Source organism: Sturnus vulgaris, chromosome 12 (genome assembly GCF_052056855.1).
Source record: "Sturnus vulgaris isolate bStuVul1 chromosome 12, bStuVul1.hap1, whole genome shotgun sequence".
Lineage (NCBI taxonomy): Eukaryota > Metazoa > Chordata > Aves > Passeriformes > Sturnidae > Sturnus > Sturnus vulgaris.
The window spans coordinates 20,190,937-20,211,874 of NC_142254.1; the positions used below are offsets into that span (position 1 = coordinate 20,190,937).

General features: G+C 51.1%; 3 protein-coding genes across 4 annotated transcripts in view; 2 read left to right on the plus strand and 1 right to left on the minus strand.

Moving 5' to 3' along the window:
• ZC3H18 (zinc finger CCCH-type containing 18) overlaps positions 1 to 9,899 on the plus strand; it is a 42,359-nt gene extending 32,460 nt beyond the window's left edge. For both annotated transcript variants that reach the window (XM_014874501.2, XM_088172124.1), the window contains 7 exons: positions 1,046 to 1,189; positions 1,818 to 1,970; positions 3,887 to 4,041; positions 4,572 to 4,768; positions 5,835 to 5,931; positions 7,828 to 7,924; positions 8,890 to 9,899. In XM_014874501.2, coding sequence (XP_014729987.2) covers positions 1,046 to 1,189; positions 1,818 to 1,970; positions 3,887 to 4,041; positions 4,572 to 4,768; positions 5,835 to 5,931; positions 7,828 to 7,924; positions 8,890 to 9,088 — 1,042 coding nt within the window. In that variant the 3' untranslated portion in view covers positions 9,089 to 9,899. The remainder of the gene's footprint in view (positions 1 to 1,045; positions 1,190 to 1,817; positions 1,971 to 3,886; positions 4,042 to 4,571; positions 4,769 to 5,834; positions 5,932 to 7,827; positions 7,925 to 8,889) is intronic.
• Positions 9,900 to 14,628: 4,729 nt separating this feature from the next.
• IL17C (interleukin 17C) lies at positions 14,629 to 16,653 on the plus strand. Its single transcript, XM_088171792.1, has 3 exons — positions 14,629 to 14,634; positions 15,681 to 16,039; positions 16,255 to 16,653. Exons 1-3 carry the CDS (start codon positions 14,629 to 14,631, stop codon positions 16,502 to 16,504), a joined length of 615 nt encoding a protein of 204 aa, XP_088027918.1. The 3' UTR covers positions 16,505 to 16,653.
• An 885-nt stretch (positions 16,654 to 17,538) lies between these two features.
• On the minus strand, positions 17,539 to 20,877 carry CYBA (cytochrome b-245 alpha chain). Its single transcript, XM_014874537.2, has 6 exons — positions 20,169 to 20,877; positions 19,429 to 19,498; positions 19,171 to 19,245; positions 18,885 to 18,968; positions 18,729 to 18,810; positions 17,539 to 18,491 (listed from the first exon to the last, which is right to left on the minus strand). The coding sequence occupies exons 1-6, from the start codon at positions 20,224 to 20,226 to the stop codon at positions 18,312 to 18,314; spliced, it is 549 nt and encodes a 182-aa protein (XP_014730023.1). The 5' UTR covers positions 20,227 to 20,877; the 3' UTR covers positions 17,539 to 18,311.
• Between the last annotated feature and the right edge of the window lie 61 nt (positions 20,878 to 20,938).

Genomic DNA, 20,938 nt, shown 5'->3' on the forward strand with positions numbered 1-20,938 from the left:
CTGCAGGTACTGAGCACAGGAGGAGAGGAATTGCCAATGTGTGTGTGCTGACAGCACCTCCACGCTTAATGGCTGTGAAATCAGGGGCTGCAGGGACAGGGAATGGCTTCTCACTGCCAGAGCACAGAGGTAGATGGGATATTTGGGATAAATCCTTCCTGGTACAGGTGCCCAGAGAAGCTGTGGCTGCCCCTGGATCCCTGGAAGTGTCCAAGGCCAGCTTGGACAGGGCTTGGAGCAACCTGGGACAGTTAAGGTGTCCCTGCCCGTGGCAGGGGTTGGAATATGATCTTCAAGGTGTTTCCAACCCAAACCATTCCAGGATCATACTTGGAGCAGTGTCCAGCTGTCAAGAGCAGAGGTTGGGGTGCTCTGAGGAGTCAGGGCCATTCCCATCTCGTGCAGTGGCTGTTGGAAAAGACAGTGGTGTTCCCATCCAGTTTTCCACAGGGAACACAAGCCAAGGGACAGATCCAAGGCTGTTCTGCACCCTCCTGATCTGTGTGCTGCAGTTAAAAAGAGAATTTTTGCATTTACTGTGAGCATTTCATTCTGAAGCCTGGCTGGCAGATTTTAAGCAGGTGTAAGTGTCTGGGATAAAAATGATGGAATTAAATGGATAAGAAACAACGTTTCCACCCAGTCTGCTTCAGGAGTTAATTTACAAGTGAAATAGCTCCAAAATTGGCTGTTGTACAGTAATTTGTCTCTGAAAAGATGAATTGATTGAGAATAATGGGAATGAATCCCTTTAGGGAAATCCGTGGTGTTCGTGTTTCAGTGAAACAGCCAAGTGTTTGTAGCTGCAGGAATCACATCAGGGCCAGGCTGGATGGGGTTTGGAGTAACCTGGGATAGTGGCAGATGTCCTATGGAATTGAGGGGAGTGGGATGATTTTTAAGGCCCCTTCCAGCCCAAACCATTCCAGAATTCCATCATCTCTAGAATATTAAACAACAAACCCGAGCACATCATTTCTGGGCATGTCCCTGCTCTGTGCCCAACCCCTGGGATCACACACCTAAAAATTTGTCATTTTTCCAGGGAAAAATCTGTGAAGAAGCTCGCTGCCCTCCCAGTCCCTCAGCCACTCACAAAAATTACAGCAGCAGCCCCGGAGCCAGCCAAGCCAGGGGATAATCGGGAAGCAAGGAGGAAGGAACGTCAGACAAGGACTCCACCCAGGAGGTGAGAGAGGTGGGGGGGAGGAGTGAGGCTGCATCTCCTGGGACATCCAGCAAATCCCAGGTTTCTGTCTCTTGGGAGATCCAGCAAATCCCAGAGTCCCAGTGTTAAGGGGAGGAGATCTTAGCTGGAATGTTCCTGATTTTCCATGAGTGGCTCCTGCCCCAGTCAGGGGAGGATGGAGTGGGTGGAATACAGGAAATGTGGGAAAATCAGGGTGGAAGTGGGAGAAAAAAGGCATTTTTGAGAGCTGCTCCTTGTGGAGGTGTCACAGTGAGGAAAAAGGGATGTATGGGATCTGCTTGGTCCCAGCACAGAGCATCATTCCCAGGGATATTCCCCAGCACAGAGCATCATTCCCAGGGATATTCCACAATACAGAGCATCATTCCCAGGGATATTCCCCAGCACAGAACATCATTCCCAGGGATATTCCCCAGCACAGAACATCATTCCCAGCACATGAACTGGGACAATTGGTGGAAGGGGCCGATCACCCCTCAGGGAGGGCTGGGCGTCAATCAGAGGGTGCTGAGCAAATCCCTGCTTTTCTCTTGGGGTTTTTTCCCCCCTTCTCTCTCTCGTTCCCATTCCAGTTCTCATTCTGGGAGGGGTGTTTGCTGCCTTGCAGGAGGACCATCAGTGGCAGCATCAGTGGCAGTGCCAGCAGCTACAGCGGCTCCAGCTCCCGATCCAGGTCCTTGTCCCGGTCCCTCTCCAGATCTCATTCCAGATCATCCTCTGCCTCAGTCTCCCACTCTCCCTCCGGGTCAAGGAAATCCAGGTACAGCCCTGAGCCTTGGTGATCTCTGTTTAACAGCAGAGATTGGGACTGTTGTTCACTGGTTTGGTTTCTTGTAGTGGAAATCCTCCAGCAGCACAAGCTGCAGGTGCCTGGGAGGTGGGACAAGGTTGGGTTGGTGTTCCAGATCCCAAGTCCTGAATTGTGATGGGAATACAGTGTTGGAGTGTTGTCACTCCATGTCAGAGCAAGATGTAATATGATAGAGGGGATATTTAAGTAGGATATTTGGGAAAAATGCTTCCCTGTGAGGCTGGGGAGGCCCTGGCACAGGTTGCCAAGAGAAGCTGTGGCTGCCCCATCCCTGCAAGTGTCCAAAGCCAATTTGGACAGGACGTGGAGCAGCCTGGGATAGTGGGAGGTGTTGGGGTTGGAACTGGATGGTCTTAAAGGTCCCTTCCAGCCCAAACCATTCTGTGATTCCCTGATATTTCCCATGTTGTTTATTCAAGGAAATAATCTTGCCATGTGTGTCCAAGTACCCATTTAACCTCAGTGGTGACCAGAAGAACTCCTTCTGGCCAGGGTGATCCCACATCCTAATTAAACTGCAAATGAACAGTTTCAGGCTATGGAGCTTGGCTCTCCTGAGCCTCTCCTACCTCTGGTTCCTGGTGTCCTTAGGGGAGATGCTTGGCCTGTCAGGAGAGGTAGGTCAGAAAATCCCTACAAGGCCCAGCTAATAATATTTTTCCTTTGCTGGCAAAGTTGCAGGTCCAGTTCCTTTGTGTTTAGCCCCGAGTGAATAGTTCCAAGTCTGTGGGATGTGTAAACAGCAAACTCCTTCCAGCAAAGAGAAACAAACCACTCTCAAGTCATCCCTTCACGTTTTTTTCACCTCTTCACACTGAGGATTTCCTGAATCCTCACAGTCAGAGCCTTGAAACACAACACTTCCCTGTGGTGTAAAAGCAGTGGATGGAGCAGGATTTGGCTCTGAGCAGCTGCAAATTCCCATCTGTGAACTCTGTGGAGCTCCGAGGTTCAACATCCTCGTTATTTTACGGAAATCCCGACTTGTTTACTCCGTGTTTGTCACATTCATCAGCTCAGCCAGGGGTGATGCAAGAGCTTCAGAGAGCACCAGGGCATGGATATGGGAAATGTGAGCACACTGGGGCTGCCTGTGCCCACATCAGCTTTGCTGGGCCAGCCCGGTGGCCTGGAGGAGTTCCTGGCTCATCTTGGCACCACTGGGAAAATCCATGAGACCTCTCAGAGCTGAGCTCCTGGTGCCAGAGGGCAGAGGCTGCAGAGGGTTGGTCTGTGCTGAAGGTTGCTGAAGCTGCCACAGCCCCTTCAGTGATCCCCATGCAGTTTCCAGCCAGGGCCTTGATGGCAGAGCAGGTTGTGGAACAGGCTGGAGAGGCTGCCTGAATATTCATGGAGTGGGGATGGTTTGGCTTGGAAGGGAGCTTAAAGCTCATCCAGTCCAACTCTGCCATCTTCCACTAGACCAGGTTGATCCAAGCCTGTCCAGCCTGGCTTGAACACTTCCCAGGATAGGCCCTGGTAGGAGATTTCCACCTTGGAGGCATCTCCCTGTGGTTATCAGTCGTGACAGTGGATGTGTGCCAAGAGCAGAAACCCTGCCAGGGAACCCTTGCCCTGAGCTGTAACACTGACCTGGATGTGCCAGTGCACTCCCTGCTTTCACTCCTTGTTTTCCTGGGCAAACAGTGACCTGTTTACACATTTCCTTAATCCTGCCTATAAATAATCATTACTTTCTAGGCCTGCACCCAACAGCTTTGAGACTTTTCCTACCAACAGCACCCCAGGACACACGACCTTTGTGTATCACAACCTTTCGAGCTTCCCAACATCCAGCCACGCGGGGAAAACGCAAGGAGGCCTCGTGGGGAGTGACAGAATGATGAGCTGTTGGTTTTTGGCAGGTCCCTGAGCGTGAGCAGCGTCTCCTCCGTGTCCAGTGCCTCGTCCAGCAGCAGCTCCGTGCGCAGCGCCGACTCCGAGGACATGTACGCAGACCTGGCCAGCCCCGTGTCCTCGGCCAGCTCCCGCTCCCCAACCCCGGCCCAGCAGAAGAAAGGTACAGGCACCTGCTCCGGTGGGGTTTTATTCCTCTCAAGGAGTGTTTTGGAGAAGAAGGGAGGAGCAGAGATTCTTCCCCCGGGAATGTTTTGGGCTCCAGGAGAATCGTTGAGCAGAGCGGGAGCGCAGAGATCCCGTCAGGCTGTGGAGGAAATTAAAGTCCATGTCCTTCCATCCCTGTGCCTCTGGTTGTCTCATCCCTTTTCCTGCCTGGCACTTCTGCCTCTCCCTCACCCCATTCTCCTTCACCCTTGGAAGGTGACATCAATCTGGACAACTCAGTATCACCTTCTCTTCCTCTGCTCGTTCCAGACCATAGCAGAGTCTGTGGCAAAAGCCTTTTGTTTTTTGTCGTTTCTGTTCCTCTCTGTGGAAATGCTGGTTTCCTGAATCCTTAACCTCAGACCCACGAGCTGAGTTAACTGCTGTGGGCTTCTCCATCCCTGGAGCAGCACCCTCTTACCCAAAGGGAGAGCAGAAAACAGGAATCATTCCCAAGTCACCCCTTGTGCTCTTTGCTTTCAACAGGAAAGTCAAAAAAAGAAGACAGCGCTAAAGAGGAAAAGAGGAAACGGGATGTGCCTGCTCAGCTCCTGAAATCTGCCAAGCCCACCCCGGGAAGCAAATCCCAGCAGCCACCCCAGGGCCAGCAGCCCTCGGCCCCCCAGGCACAGCAGGGAGGCTTCAGTGGGCACAAGGAGATCAAACTGACCCTCCTGAACAAGGTGGGAGTCCCTGGGGATTCCCTGGTGCCTGGGATTCCCTGCTCCTGGGGGCCTGAGCAGTGGAGGGGGAGATGGATCCTGGCAGGAGAAGGGAGATGGATCCTGGCAGGAGAAGGGGGATGGATCCTGGTGAGAGAGGAACTCCAGGCTCAGCACAGTTGGGATGAGCTCAGCCGGGAAGGTCTGGGGCAGGCTTGGAGGGCAGCACACAGAACCAGTCTGGCAGCACACACCCTGTGCTGGCTTCACTTTGGGGCTGTGTTGGCGGCTTCCCTGGGGCACATTCCTGCTGCAGCTTCCAGGCTCTTCCCCGCTGCTTGCTCGAAGGTCCTTCCCCTCTGGGAGATGCTCTGGGAGCACTTCCTGTGCCAGGGCAGGCTGGGAACAGCCAGGCACAGAGTCCAGAGGGAGAAGGGGCGAGTGCCTGGGCTCCCTGGGGTGCCCACCTGGCTCTTCCCCTCCCCTCTGATCCCTCTGCCCCCGTTTGGAGCCCTGGGCACAGATCCCAACCCACAGCAGGTGTGGGGGAGTTGGGCCTCGTGGGGTTTGGTGCTGGGGCAGGGTGTTGGCCCCATCACGTGGGCAGGTTCCTGTTTTTGATATTTTGCTCTGCCAGCCCAAATTCCCCAGTGCAGTCTGAGGGTGCAGGTTTCTCTACTTCCCTGTGCTCTGACGTGAGGAGGCTTTATCAGAGGCAGGAAGCAGCTCTGGAGGGAGGAGTGTGCAGTGACACATGACAGCCTGGAAAAGGCACGGCTCCACATGCCTCCTTCATATCTGCTATCCTTGGTGCTACTGGGAAAAAAAAAATCCCAAAAAACTGCTGTTTTCCTGTTCCTGTTCTGAAATTAACCCCAGCACAGAGGGGTGTTGCTGTTGGCTTCTGGTGGTTGGGAATTCGGTGGATTCAGGGATGGCTGGGACTGGTGTGTGCAGAGTTTATTGGGAAAGGTGTTTGCAGGAGCCAGGCAGCACATCCCAGCGAATCCCAGGAATCCCAGCTGTGCCTGTTTCCCTCTCCAGAGGGAAGTGGCTGCTCAGCTCTGTTGTTTTAATTCCATTGCAGGCAGGTGACAAAGGAAGCAGGAAGAGATACGAGCCAGCAGACAAAGACAGGCCAAGCTCTCCTGCAGCCAAACGGGCCAACCTGTCCCCTGACAGAGGTGAGGCATCAGCCAGCCCAGGCTCCTGCTTCCCAACAGCTGCAAAGATCCTTTGCAGTCATCCCAAAAACCTCAGAGTGGGGTAAAGGGGCGGTTTTGACCATCCTGCTGCCAAAGCACAGCAGAGGTGAGGCCCTGGGCGGGCCACACTGGCCCAGGCACACATTGTGTGACTCCACTAAGTCTTCTCCAAAAAAAAAAAAAAAAAGAAACCTTGGCTTGAAGACACAGAGGTCTCACCTGCACATCCACCCCACAGCCTCCTGCTCACTGGTGCTGGCCTTGGATGTGGAAATCAGGTTCACACTGGATATTAGGGAATATTTTTTTCCCAGAAAGAATTGGAACAAACTGTCAGGAGCGGAGTCCCCATCCCTGGAAGTGTTCCAAATAATGGATGTGGCACTTGGAGACAGGGTTAGTGGTGACCGTGGTGGTGTTGGGCTAAAGATTGGATTGGATGATCCTGAAGATCTCTTCCAACCCTCAGCCATTCCACGATTCCGAGTCACAGGAGTTTCCTGCAGTGCATCCCGGAGTTTTCCCAGTCCCATATCCCGGGGGAGCTGTCCCTGCTTCGAAAGGCTGGGCTGGAGGGATGCAATCCCTGCCTGCATCAGCCAGCCTGGGAAATGAGCTGATTGCCCCACCTCTGGTGACACAACCCGCTGTGCCCTGGATGTTTAGAAAGACCTGGGCTTTCCAAGTGTTCTCCTGGGCCTCGATCCTCCCCCCAGCAGCAGGAACAGCTCGGAAAACCGAGCTGGCAGCCACAGACAGGCACCTGAGTGGCACCCTGCAGCCTTTGCTGTGGCTGCCAGGAGGCAGAGAGGGGGGTGTGGGGGGAGTTGGCAGCCAGAGGTGTCTGCTGGTGACGCTGGAGCCGCCACGTGATGTTGTTTTCCCTGGTGGCTCAGCTGTAGGTGGATCTTGTTGACTCTGGGTGCCAGCCAGCAGAAGGTCTGTGCTAATAACCTGCAACATTCACCTCCTGCAAGGGCAGCCTGCGAGGGACTGCCCCAGGTTGAAGTTCACTGGGGTCTGGTTCACACACAGAGACATCGAGGTCATCTCTGCTTCTTGATCAAAAGGGATTTTTCTAGGTGTAGAGAATCACAGAAAGACCAGGGGCACCTTCCACTATCCCAGGGTGCTCCAAGCCCCATCCAGCCTGGCCTTGAACACTTCCAGGGATGGGGAGTCCAACCATGGAGCCCCAAACCCAATGGCAAAGGTGCCCTGGGACTGAGCCCCTCGGCATCCCAGCACCAAACTGGTCAGTGCTGGTGGCCTGAGTGTGTCACCTGCTGTGTCACCTGCTCTGTGGGCTGAGGCCGTGCCAGTGTCCATCCTGAGGAGCAGAGGGACTGGGCACCTTTGCTGCCTGAGGTGCAGGGTGGCAGCTCCACAGGCTGCCTTCCAGGTAGAATTCCCTCTCAGTTCCTGGGATAACACAGCTGCTCCCCAGCATCCCTGGGTGCCCAGGGCAGCTCTGTTGGGGCAGGGCCTGGCACTTGAGTGCTGAACAAACACGGGGGTGCTGCTGCCTCGGGGGAGGCCCCGCTGGCTCCGAAAGCAGCAGAGCTGCCCTCGCCTGTCACTGCTGGAGCCACTACACCCTGTGACCTGTCAGGGCAGAGCCAGCAGCTCTGCAGGCACAAAATGCCATGGAAGAGCCTCATTCCAGCAGACTGGAGGGTGAGGAAGGCAGTGGAAGGTGGTGTGTGCCTTCTCTGCTCCCCCTGAGGTGCAGGGGGCGCACTGTGAGATTTTTCCAGCTGCTGCTGGGCTTGGCATTGTTTTTGGCACAATCACTGCAGGCCAAGGCAGGGGGTGACCCGTGCCTTGGTGACAAGCAGGAAAATGAAGGAATGTCCTTTTGCTCTGTGTCACCAGGCTCTCGTGATAGGAAGGCGACTGGGAGACTCTCATCCCCCAAACAGGAGCGGCAGCGGGGCCAGAACCCAAAACCTTCCCCTGCACAGGCAGACAGGTGAGTGCTGCTGCTTCTGCTGGGCCTCTCACCTGTCCAGGGGCTCCAGCCCTGCTCCTCCAGGGGCTCCAGCCCTGCTCCCAGGCTCTGCCAGGCTCTGCCAGGCCAGCACGAGGAAGGACACAGAGCTGCCTGGGCATGTGCCAGGGCTTCGTGCAGAGCCTCTGGCTGGGCCATTCCAGCTGGGAGAAGAGCAGGAGCCAAGTGGGTCAGGAGTGAGCTCAGCCAGTGCCCCTGCAGCTCATTAGCACGGTGTTAATGAGCAAGAGTGCAGCCCCTTCCCCCCTGACCAGCTCCTCCTGGCTCCTTCCAGTGCCTGATTCCCCTTTTCCCAGCCTGGCACACCCTCAGCTGCTCCCCTTGCTGCTGTCACACTCAGATATCTGTGTCCCCTGCATGGCAATATCCCAGTGCAGGAATGGGTGTGTGGCTCTGGGGTTGTGGATCCTCTCCAAGGATCTCAGGGAAGGGGCTGAAGGATTTGGGATTGAGGGGGTTCCTCTCCACTCTGGGTCTCACAGGGAGCTGCTCACTGCAGCCACAAGCTGAGTTTAATCCTGGGAATCCCCATGGAATAGCTGTTTTTTTACTGTTTCAGCCAGTTTTCAACCCAAGGCCCCCTCCTGTCTCCAACCTCTTTTCTCCCACCTGTTCCTGGAGCCGTGTGTTAGATGTGACACTTCTGACATTTCAGTTCAGCTCAGAAATTTGGGAGAAATCCTTCCCTGTGAGGATAGGGAGGCTTTGACACAGAGAAGCTGTGACTACTCCTGGATCCTTGGAAATATCTAAAGCCAGGTTGGAGCAATGTGGGCTAGTGAAAGGTGGAAAGAGATGGAAAGGATGGAAAGAGATGATTTTTAAGCTCCTTTCCCACACAAATTCCATGATCCCAGTGTGGGTTCCCGCAGAGCCTTTGGGATGTCCCCAGCTCCTCTCACTCTCCCCTCTCTGTCTCCCTGCAGGAAACGCCAGCTGTCCCCTCAATCCAAGAGCTCCAGCAAAGTCACGAGTGTGCCAGGCAAGGGCTCAGAGCAGGGCCCTGCAGCTGCCAAGGGCAGCAAATCCAGCACCCTGTCCCGGCGGGAGGAGCTCCTGAAGCAGCTCAAGGCGGTGGAAGACGCCATCGCCCGCAAAAGGGCCAAAATCCCGGGAAAAGTATAGTGGGCTGTGCCCTGTAGTGACTGTTGATGTTTTTATAAATAGTGGAGAAAGAAAAACAAACACAAAAAAAAAAAAACCCCACAAAAAAAACAAACAAAACAAACAAAAAAAATTCCAAAAAACAAACAAACAAACAAACAAAAAAAGCGGCCGCTTTGGGATTTTGCAGTTCTTCGTCTTCAATTTTTTTTTTTTTTTTTTTTTTTTTTTTGGCCGCGGTTCTTTTTAAAAAAAAAAAAAAAAAAAAAACCCACACGCGCAAAACGAAAAAATTAAGGAAGTTTTTTGTCCAGCCCCGCGATGAAATGGCTCCGGGGAGGGCTCCAGAGCCGTGGTGTAAATTCTGCACAGAGGACTCCAGCCCCGTGGGGTGCTCCCACTCCTCCTGTGTCCCCTCTCCTCTCTGCTAGCCTCCAGTTGTATTCTCCTAGTTAGCCCTGCTGTGTGTCGAGTGTCTTCAGCAATGCAGTTCTAGTCCCGTGTGAGAGAGCCGAAAACTGCTGTGAACTGCTGGCAACACCCCTCCTCCCACCCCAGGAAAAAAAAAAAAAAACAAACAGAAAATTATATATATATATTCCTGCCTCATCCCCTCGGGAATGACCTGTCGTTTCTTTGGAGCAGGGGATCGGTTCAGTTGATTTCCCAGGAGCCCTGCAGGTGTTGTGGGCATGTCTGTCTGCTAGGAGGGTCCTTCTTCCTTTGATTTTTTTTGGTTTTGTTTTCTTTTTTTTTTTCTTTTTTTTTTTTTTTTTTGGTTTTTTTTTTGGAGGGATCTCCCTGAAATAAAGTATTTTGATAACCAGTTTTACTTTTTCTTGCTCTTCTCTTCATCTCCTTTGCCTTGGGGGGTGTGGGGGGGGTCTGTACCCCTCACTTTGGGGGTTTTTGGGGCATGAGCTGGAAAAGCTGCTCTGTTTGCTGGGGGAGCACCCAGTGTGAACCCAGTGTCCCACTGGTGTGTGACTGGGGGGCTCTGCAGCCTCTGCCCTGCTCGCCATCACTGGGGGGTTCCTCTGATAAATCCCCCCCAAATTAGGGAGCAATGCTTGGGGGTCCCAATGGATTTCCCAGACTCCTTGTTCCCAGTATGGAACCAGTATCCTACTGGTGTGAAATGTTCCTGGGAACCTCCGGGGTACCTCTGCCAGACCCCTCTCATCCAGAGAACAATTTTTGGGGTCCCTGGATTCCCTATTCCCTGGAATTCCCCATCCTCCAGCCCTGCTCCTTGTTCCCAGTACAGAACCAGCATCCCAGTGCTGCTGTCCGAGTTCACTGGGCCATCCTGGAGGGATGATGGCAGCCCTCGAGCCCTTCCCAGCGTTGCCCAATTTAGGATTTCTGCCCGGGAATGCGATGGTGATGTCACGGTGCTGGTGACGCAATAGGGCACGGCCTGGGGGATGCCCAGGTGTCACCAGGACACCCCGGACACCCCTTGCCACCTCCGTGCCGCAATCCTGGAGGTGTGAGGCTCCCGAATTCCCGGCTGGCACACGTGCAGGGAGGGAGAAGGAAGTGGCTCCCGCGGGGAGGAGGAAGGAACCTGGACTGGAGTTTCCAGGTGTGTGCACATCACCTGCCCGGCCCTATAAAAAGGAGGCGGCGGCGGCGGAGCTGCCACTCGGCCGCTTCATCCCTGGGGCTGCACTTCCCAAGGGACCCCCCACCCCAGGAAAAGAAAAAAAAAAAAAAAGTAAAAATTTGGCGTGTTCCTTCCCCCCCCCCTCAAATTTTTGGGGTGTGTTTCCTGTCACACCTCCCCCCACCTCAAATTTGGCGTGGTTCTTCAACACCTGGCTGATGGTAACGTGGGGTTTGGGGGGCTGGGGGATATTGGGGAGTGAGGGGAGAAAGTTTGGGGTTGGGGGGGGTGTGTGTGTGTATGTTACATGTCATGTGTTTTATGTGTGTTGTATGTTTTATGTGTGTTGTATGTCATGTGTAGGATTCCCTGAGTAATTTCGGTGTGTGTTACATGTGCACACCTCTGGGTGTGTGTGTTACCTGTCATGTGTGGGGTTCTGTGTGCACGTTTTACGTCATGTGTAGGATTCTCTGAGTAATTCATGTGTGTTACATGTGCACACCTCTGTGTGTGTGTGTTTGTGTGTGTTATGTCATGTGCAGGGTTCTGTGTGCATGTTTTATGTGTGCTGTATGTCATGTGTAGGGTTCTCTAATTTATGTGTGTCACATGTGCACAGATCTCTGTGTGTGTGTTACCTGTCAAGTGCAGGGTTCTCTGTTTTAGTTTTATGTGTGTTGTATGTCATGTGTAATTTGTTCTCTGACTAATTGATGTGTTACACACCACGTGCACAGCTCTGCGTGTTTGTGTGTGTTACCTGTCATGTGCAGGGTTCCCTGTGCATGTTATACGTGTGTGTTACATGTGTACAGATCTCTCTGTGTGTATTTTATGTGTGTTACACACCACATGCAGAGCTCTGTGTATTTTTATTTTGTGTTTATTTTATGTCACACACCATGAGCAGAGCTCTGTGTGTTTGTGTGTATCACCTGTCATGTGCAGGGTTCCCTGAGGGATTTCTCTGTGTGTTACCTGTCATGTGCAGGGTTCTCTGTTTTAGTTTTATGAGTGTTGTATGTCATGTGTAAGGTTCTCTGTGTGATTTATGTGTGTTACGTGTGCACAAGTCTGTGTGTGTTTTATGTCATGTGTAGGGTTCTCTGAGAGATTTATATGTGTGTGTTACACACCATGTGTAACATGGATTTTATGTGTGAGTTACACACCACGTGCACAGCTCTATGTATTTTTATTTTCTGTGTTTATTTTCTATGTTACACATCATGTGCAGAGCTCTGTGTGTATTTTAATTTTCTATGTTCATTTTATGTGTTAGCATGTGCAGAGCTTTGTGTAATTTTATTTTCTGTGTTTATTTTATGTTACACACAATGTGCACAGCTCTGTGGATTTTTATTTTGTGAATTTATTTTCTATGTTACACACCATGTGCACAGCTCTGTGTATTTTTATTTTCTGTGTTTATTTTGTGTTACACACAGTGTGCAGGGCTCTGTCTGTTTTTATTTTGTGAATTTATTTTATGTTGCACCCCATGTGCAGAGCTCTGTACATTTTTATTTTCTATGCTTATTTTATGTGTTAGCATGTGCACAGCTCTGTGTATTTTTATTTTCTGTGTTCATTTTATGTTACACACCATGTGCACAGCTCTGTGTGTATTTTTATTTTGTATGTTTTTGTGTTACACACCATGTGCAGAGCTCTACATTTTTATTTTGTTTTTATGTTACACACCATGTGCACAGCTCTGTGTATTTTTATTTTCTGTGTTTATTTTGTGTTACACACAGTGTGCAGGGCTCTGTCTGTTTTTATTTTGTGAATTTATTTTATGTTACACACCATGTGCACAGCTCTGTACATTTTTATTTTGTGTGTTTATTTTATGTGTTAGCATGTGCAGGGCTCTGTGTGTATTTTTATTTTCTATGCTTATTTTATGTGTTACACACCATGTGCAGAGCTCTGTGTGTATTTTTATTTTCTATGTTTATTTTATGTGTTAGCATGTGCAGGGCTCTGTGTATTTTTATTTTCTGTGTTCATTTTATGTTACACACCATGTGCACAGCTCTGTGTATTTTTATTTTGTGTTTATTTTATGTTACACACAATATGCAGGGCTCTGTGTATTATTATTTTGTGTGTTTATTTTATGTTACACACAATATGCAGGGCTCTGTGTATTATTATTTTGTGTGTTTATTTTCTATGTTACACACAATGTGCACAGCTCTGTGTGTATTTTTATTTTGTGTTTATTTTGTGTTACACACCATGTGCAGAGCCCTGTGTATTTTTATTTTCTGTGTTTATTTTATGTTGCACACCATGTGCACAGCTCTGTGTATTTTTATTTTGTGTGCTTATTTTCTATGTTACACACAGTGTGTACAGCTCTGTGTGTTTTTTTATTTTCTGTGTTTATTTTATGTGTTAGCACGTGCAGGGCTCTGTGTCTCTCACATAAATACATATTCACATATATTTATATGTTCTTATATGTATTTAGATGTATTTATATGTATTTATATGTGTTTGTATGTATTTATATCCTGTGTGTGTGTGCCCTGCTGGTGTGTGCTGTGTCTGTTTTTATCTGTATTTATCTGGGTTTATTTATCTCTGTGTCCGTGTGTGTCTATAACTGTTTATATATTTATTTATTCACTTCATTATTTTTAGTTATGCTTATGTCATACACTTAAATTTTTTTTAAATTAGTATAATAAATAATATTATATATTTTAATATATATTTTATATTTAATATATGAAATAATAAATTTAATATAAGTATATAAATTTATAAATTTGTATTTGTTTCTAATTTATTATATTTAATTCTATTTATTTATATTATACATATGTATATTTTCTTTATTCACATTATTCCCTTCTATCCTTTCTTTCTATTATTTATTTTAATTCCTGGGGTGTTTACCCTTTATTTAACATTTCTGTCACACACACACAGATGTTTTCAGTGTGGTGTGAATGCACAGGGTTAACTGCAGCCGTGTGTGCACAGATAAATATAAAAATAGATTTATATAGAAATAGAAATAAATATAAAATAAATGAATATAAATATGATATTTTGATTTTTATATGTATACTGTGCTATATGTACATATAAAAATATATAGATTAAAAATATAGAAATAAACTACACACAGATGTGTAATATATATGTATATATGTATATTGTGCTTTATAATTATACACAATATATAAGATACAATTATATATTACTCTATTATATAATTAATATAATAATATTAATTTATAATTATAAATACTATTAATATATAAAATATATTAGCATATTAAAATATATATTAATATATAGTTAATTATATATTAATCTATTACTAACAGTAATATGCATCTACAGTCTAGCACATGGATATATCACTATATAAATATGTAAAATATAAAAATAAAAAAATCCAGAAATAAATATAATATTATATATTATATATTAATTATACATAATATATTATATATTAAATATTATATATTATATAATGTACATCAATTATATATTCTATTGTATATGTTATATATTATTCATATACTATGTAGATTTTATGAGAGCTGCGTTGTGTATTTTATATATATCACTACATCATATATATAATTTATACAGTACAATATACATATTATATATTTTTATCTATTATATATTTTTATCTATTATACATTATCTAGTATATATTAAGGTGGGGCTCTATAGGTGTGTGCTGGCCCTCTGCCTCTGTATGCCCAATAAATAAAAACATAAATATAGAAATATATAAATGTATAAAAATATAAATAAATAGATAAATGTATAAATATATAAATGTATATTTTGTATTCTGTGTGTGTACAGACACGCAGTGCTATATATATATATAATATAGTGTATATATATATTTTTTTTATATTTATATATATTCTATGTGCACAGCTCTGCGTGTGTACAGGCAGTCCCAATGTGTGTACAGTTCTCTATATATGTATTTTTTTTCTGTGTTTGTATATATATATATTAGATATAGAGATAGAGACATATCTATATAGATATCTATATCTATAGACATCTATATATATATATAAAAATATATATTCTGTGTGTATACTGTGGGGGGCAGTCCCCATGTACAGCTCTCTGTATATGTATTTTTTCTTTGTTTGTATCTATATCTATATATCTATATCTATATCTATATCTATCATCTATAATCTATAATCTATCTATATCTATATAGATATCTATATCTATTTTTATATATATATTCTGTATGTATACTGTGTGTGGGCAGTCCCTGTGTACAGCTCTCTTTAGATATATTTTTTCTGTGTTTCTATTTTTATATATATTTTATATATATTTATACACCTGTACATTTATTATATATATACACATATACAGCTACACCTATATATAGATACCTATGTATATCTCTATCATCTATTCATCTATTTATCTATCAATCAATCAATCAATCAATCATCTCTATCTTTATCTATTTATATCCATCTATATCCATCTATATCTATATTCTGTGTGTACAGCTGTGTGTGTGTACATCTCTCTGTGTGGATAGATTTTTTTTCTGTGTTTACATATATATATACATACACACACATATACATATATATATTTATATATATACACATACACACACATATACATATATATATTTATATATATACACATACACACACATATACATATATATATTTTATATATATATATACACATACACATATATATATTTTATATATGTATATATATACACACACATATACACACACATATACATATATATAGTGTATATAGTGTATATAGCTGTATATCTGTGTGTGTTACACTGTGTGTGTGTGTGCACCTGTCCTGCACACCTGTGCCACTTTTTTGGGGTGGAGGATGTGAAATCCCTGTGGTGTCCCTGTCCCCTGTGGTGTCACTGACTGTGTGTCCCTGTCCCCTGTGTGTCCCTGTCCCCTGCGGTGTCCCTGACGCTCCGTTCTGTCCCCACAGGGCTGGCCGTCTGTCCTGGCCGTGCTGGCGGTGCTGGGGCAGTGCCGGGGGCTGCGGCGCCCCGCGGGTGTCCCCGTCCCTGTCCCCGTGCCAGGGACTGTCACTGTCCCTTCCCACCCCGCCGTGCTCTGCTACAGAGGGGCCGATCTGGGGGACGAGTGTCCAGCGCAGCTGCTGGGGCGGCCCCTGCGCTGGGACCGCCACGTGTCGGTGCAGCTGGTGCCACATCTGGAACAGCTGGAGGCCAGCCGGGCCCGGCGGCGGTGGCGGAGCCGCCCTCACTCGTGCTCGGCGCTGTCGCTGCGCTCCGGGCTCCGCAGCGAAGCCCACGAGCGCTCCATCTCCCCGTGGCGATACCGGTGAGTGCCCCGACCCCTCGGCTGTGCCCTTCCCTTCCCTTCCCTTCCCTTCCCTTCCCTTCCCTTCCCTTCCCTTCCCTTCCCTTCCCTTCCCTTCCCTTCCCTTCCCTTCCCTTCCCTTCCCTTCCCTTCCCTTCCCTTCCCTTCCCTCCCTCTCCCGATCCCAGCTGCCAAGAGCTGCTGGCACAAACCAAAGTGTCGCCGTGTCCCCGCAGCATCGACGAGGACGAGAACCGCTACCCACGCAAGCTGGCCTTCGCCGAGTGCCTGTGCAGCGGCTGCGTGGATGTCAAAACCGGCCGGGAGACCACGTCGCTCAACTCGGTGACAATCCACCAGAGCATGCTGGTGCTGCGGCGCAAGCCGTGCCCGGGGCCCGCGGGGCTGGGGCTGGTCACGCTGGAGGTGGAGTACATCAAAGTGCCCGTGGGCTGTACCTGCGTCCTGCCCCGCACGGTGCCCTGAGCCCCGCACCGCCCGCCGTGTGTGACCGTGTCACCGCCCGGCCCCCGCCCGTGCTTGTTTTAGAGCACCCGACCCCGCCAGGGTGTCCCCTGCCCTGGTTATTTATGAGTTATTTATAAGCCTTGCTGTCGGGGGGGTTTTGTACCCCGTATTTATTGCTGACACCCCCCCCCAAGCCACGGCTGTGACTCCAGGGCTGGCATCGCCCCACGGTGCTCCCAGCTGGACCCTGTGAGTGCTGCCTGGGCACTCACTGGTTATTTATTCCCCCAAAAAGCTATTTATTGTCTCCTCCCTGGTGCTATTGAATGCTGCCAATAAAAGCCAACAACCCCTGGCATAGTCCTTGTTTTGTTCCCAGTTCAGGGCATTGGGATGTTGGGAATTGGGGCACAGGGATAGGTGGGCAGAGCACCAGTGCACCCAGTGCACCCAGTTCAGGATGAACTGGGAGGTGATGGGCAGGCCAGCAGGGCACGGGGGTGCCCCACACCCCCAGGCCCGGGGGGCACCCAGCCCTCGCACCCCAACACCCACACCTTTCCCACGGCTCTGCCCCCCGGCACCACATCCCACGGAGCTGGTGCCACCTACCAGGGCCACTGAACCTGTGCTGGCAGCACCTAGGGGGGCCCTGGGCCACCTGCGGCCCCTGAGGGACCAGGGCCTGTGTGGGGAGGGGACAGAGAGGGGCCTGGAGCAGCTGCTGATCCCGGTGGGATCAAGGATTTAGCACCCACATCACACTGGGGAACTTCCTGCACCCAGAGGTGGGACGGGGATGGGAAATGCTCCCCACATTCCCTGCTGGGGGTGATCCGGGGGTTTGGGGGCTCTTTGGGGACTCACTGTGCAGCTCCCTCTCAGTTCCATCCCACTGTTGGCTCCATAAGGATTTTGGGAGGGGACCCTGCATATTCTGCACATCCACATCTGGATTTGCCCATAATTGCACTGTTTGTCCTCAAATCACCTCCCCCAGACAGGGTAGGAACGGGAGGATTCCCCCTGGAGCAGGAGGCAGGGGCAGCCAGTGCCTTTCCCACTTTTTATTGCAACAGCAACTGCAGAAATGACAAAAAACCAGGGAGAGCCAGAGCAGAGCTCCCTGATTCCCCCCCCAGCGCTGGGGATTCCCTGAGAGCTGGAGTTCCACAGGGATTTGGGGAGTCCCCAGGGAACTGGGGGGTGCTTGGAGAGTTGGGACCCTCAGGGAGCTGAGCATGCCCAGGGATTTGGGGGTTCCCAGGAGCTGAGGAGCCCCTGGAAACAGAACACTCATAGGGAACTGAGAATTCCCAAGGATTTGGGGCATCCTAAGGAGCCAGGAAGCCCTTGAGGGCTGCAGACCCCACAGGAAGCTGAACATCTTTGGGGATCTGGGGAGGGCCAGGAGCTGGAGACCCCATACAGAGTTAAGCAGCCCCAAGGATTTGGGAATCTCCAGAAGCTGGGAAGCCCCTGGAGACTGGAAACCCCACAGGGAGCATCACATCACTGGGAATTTGGGAACTGAGCATCTTCGGGGATTTGGGGATCGCCAGGAGATGGAGATCCTACAATGAGCTGAGCTTTGCTGGGGATTTGGAGATGCCCAAAGCATCACTGGGGATTTGGAAACCCCTTGGGGAGCCAAGGGGGAAATGACGATCCCAGGGATCTGAGCATCACCAGGAACTGGGGACCCACACCAAGGAGCTCAGCACCCGCAGGGTTTCGGGGATCCCCGAGGTTTTGGGGATCCCTGCAGTGGATCCAGGAGCAGCTGGGAAGCAGCAGCAGGGCAGCAGGGCAGGAGGATCCCCCATTATTCCACCTCCACAGGGATGGGGTTCACCTGCCCCCCAACCTCCGGCTGCTTCTTGCGGGCGTCGGGGGGGGGCCGGGGTGGGGGGTTGCTGGGGGGCTGCTTGAAGGTGCCCCCCACTTGTGGCCGCTCCCGGGGCTTCTGCTCGATGGGTCTCCACTCCTCCCCTCGAACTGCAGCCTGTGGGATCGGGAATAGTGCCAAGGAACAATCCCCACCCCAAAAACGGGCTGGGAAAGCACAGCTGGGACCAGAATAGGGGAAGGAGGATGTGACCCCCCCCCTCCACCCCAACTGGGACAGGGTTTTCCTGCAGCCCAGTTTGGGAATGCTCTTGGAATTCACATGGTCCATGGGTTTAGGGGTGCCCTTCTCCTCCCAGCCTCCCAAAACCCCCCAAAACCCCTCTGCACTCACCAGCAGGTAGATGCCACTGGCAATGCCCAGGCAGACGGTGCCCAGGATGGTGGAGAGGAGGAAACCAGCAGGGACAGCCAGGCTGTGACAGAGATTTGGGGTTCAGAGGGAGTTGGGGGGACTCAGCCCCCAGTGCCCACCCTGCACCCCACTCACGCAGCGTGGAGGATGGCTCGGATGTAATAATTCCTGGTGAGGGGCCCGAACAGCTTCACCACGGCTGTCAGGTACTTCTGGCCACTGCAGGGTGACAACAAGGGGGTCACAGGGGGTGTCCCCACCCTGGGGGGACACCCAGCCTCCAGGGATCCCCATTTCCACAAGGATCACCCTGAGGAACCCACTCGTGAGATCCAGCTCTGCTCCCACCCCACTGCTCCCACATCCCTGTGTTTGGGGGGTACCAGGACAATTCCAGGGATTCCAGGGGCACAGCACTCACCATCTCTCCATAGTGGAGCCCTTTTTCCGCTTGCTCCTGGGATACTCGAGCAGGCACACCAGGACACCTGCAGCGCTGCCGGGGCGTCAAGGAAAGCATCGGACCGGGAGTAGCCCCGAGGGACAACCCGCACCCCAAAAAGGGGCTGTGCTGGGGCCAGGGTGGGGACATAAGGATGTGACCCCTCTCCTGTTCGTGCTTCCCACCCCGATGGGTTTTCCCGCAGCCCAGCCCCGGGAATGCTGTCGGGAAGGATACATGGAATACGCCGCGAAGTACCAGCCCTTGAACTGCCCCGCCACGGCCACGATCCCGCCCGTCAGCAGGACTGCGGGAACAGCCGGGATGGAGGGGTCAGAGCGAGACCCCAGCCCGGGGTACGACCCCCCAAACCACGATAGAACCCCCCAAACCACGATACAACCCCCCAAACCCGGGATACAAACACCCAAATCACGACACAAATCCTCAGCCCGGGATACAGCTCCCCAAACCTCGGATACAACCCCGAATTCAGGATATGTCCCCCCCAAACTCAGGATACAGCCCCCCGCAAACCCCCAACCGGGGATTATGGCCCTGGGGACTCCGACACACGGGATTCAGGGAAGGGGACTGGGGGTTCCTTGGCCCCAAGAATTCCAACATGCGGGATGCTGGGGAGATGCTGCGTGCGGGACCCTCTGGTTTCAGGGAACTCCAGCGCCTTGGGGGGAGATTTTTGGCCTCGTGGCCGGAGGAAGAGACGAGAAGTGGAGGAGGAAAGGACGGAACGGAGGAAGAGAAGGCAGAGGAGGAAGAGAAAAGGAGGAAGCGGAGTCTCCAGCCCCGCTGGGCCGGGACTTCCCGGGCGCCTCCCGCCCGTATCCCCCAGCCCGGTGGGACCGGGACCCCCTCCCCAAATCCCCCTCACTCCCTGCAGCTCCCGGGGACTTTCTGAAGTGCCCGAGTCCCCTCCACTCGCCCAGCCCCGGCCCCCCCAAGCCCCCCGCACTCACTGAGCCCGGCGGCGAGCGCCTGCTCGTTCGCCCACATGGCCCACTCGATCTGCCCCATGGCCCGCAGCGGAACCGGCCGGCCCGAGCGCCTTCGGCTACTCCCGGCTCCGCTCGGCTCGGCCCGAGCGGGTTCGGCTGCTCCCGGTTCGGCTCAGCCCGGAGGGTTCGGCTCTGCTGGGCTCAGCCCGATGGGGTCCTGCCCGTCCCGTTCGGCCCGATGGGGCTGGCGCTGCTTTTCCCGCTGGAGCTCGGCTGGTCCCGGCTCCGCTGGGCCCGGCCCGTCCCGGTTCGGCTCCGCTCGGCCGGTCCCGACCCGGAAGGCGGGTGCGGCGTTACCACCACAGGCCACGCCCCCCGTTAACCACGCCCACTTTCAACATGCCACGCCCCCCCCCCCGGGGACACGACACCGAGCCGGGGCCACAGCGGGGACACTGGGGTGACAGGGACGGTGGGGAGGGACTGGGTCAGCACGATCCGGGGGGACGGGATCAGCCCCAGGGACACGGGGACATCAGGGGCCATGCGGGGGGACAGGATCCGTCCCAGCAAGGGACAAGGAGGGGACAGGAGATGTGCAAGGGACAGGGGCCATATGAGGGGACAGGATTCATCCCAGCAGCTGGGACAACTGAGGGATGGGGACAGGATCAGTCCTGCAAGGGACAGTGAGGGGACAGGGGCCATGTGGAAGAACAGGAACTTGGGGGCATATGGGACAGGAGATGCCCCACAAGGAACACAGGGGTCATGTAGGGTGACAGAGCTGT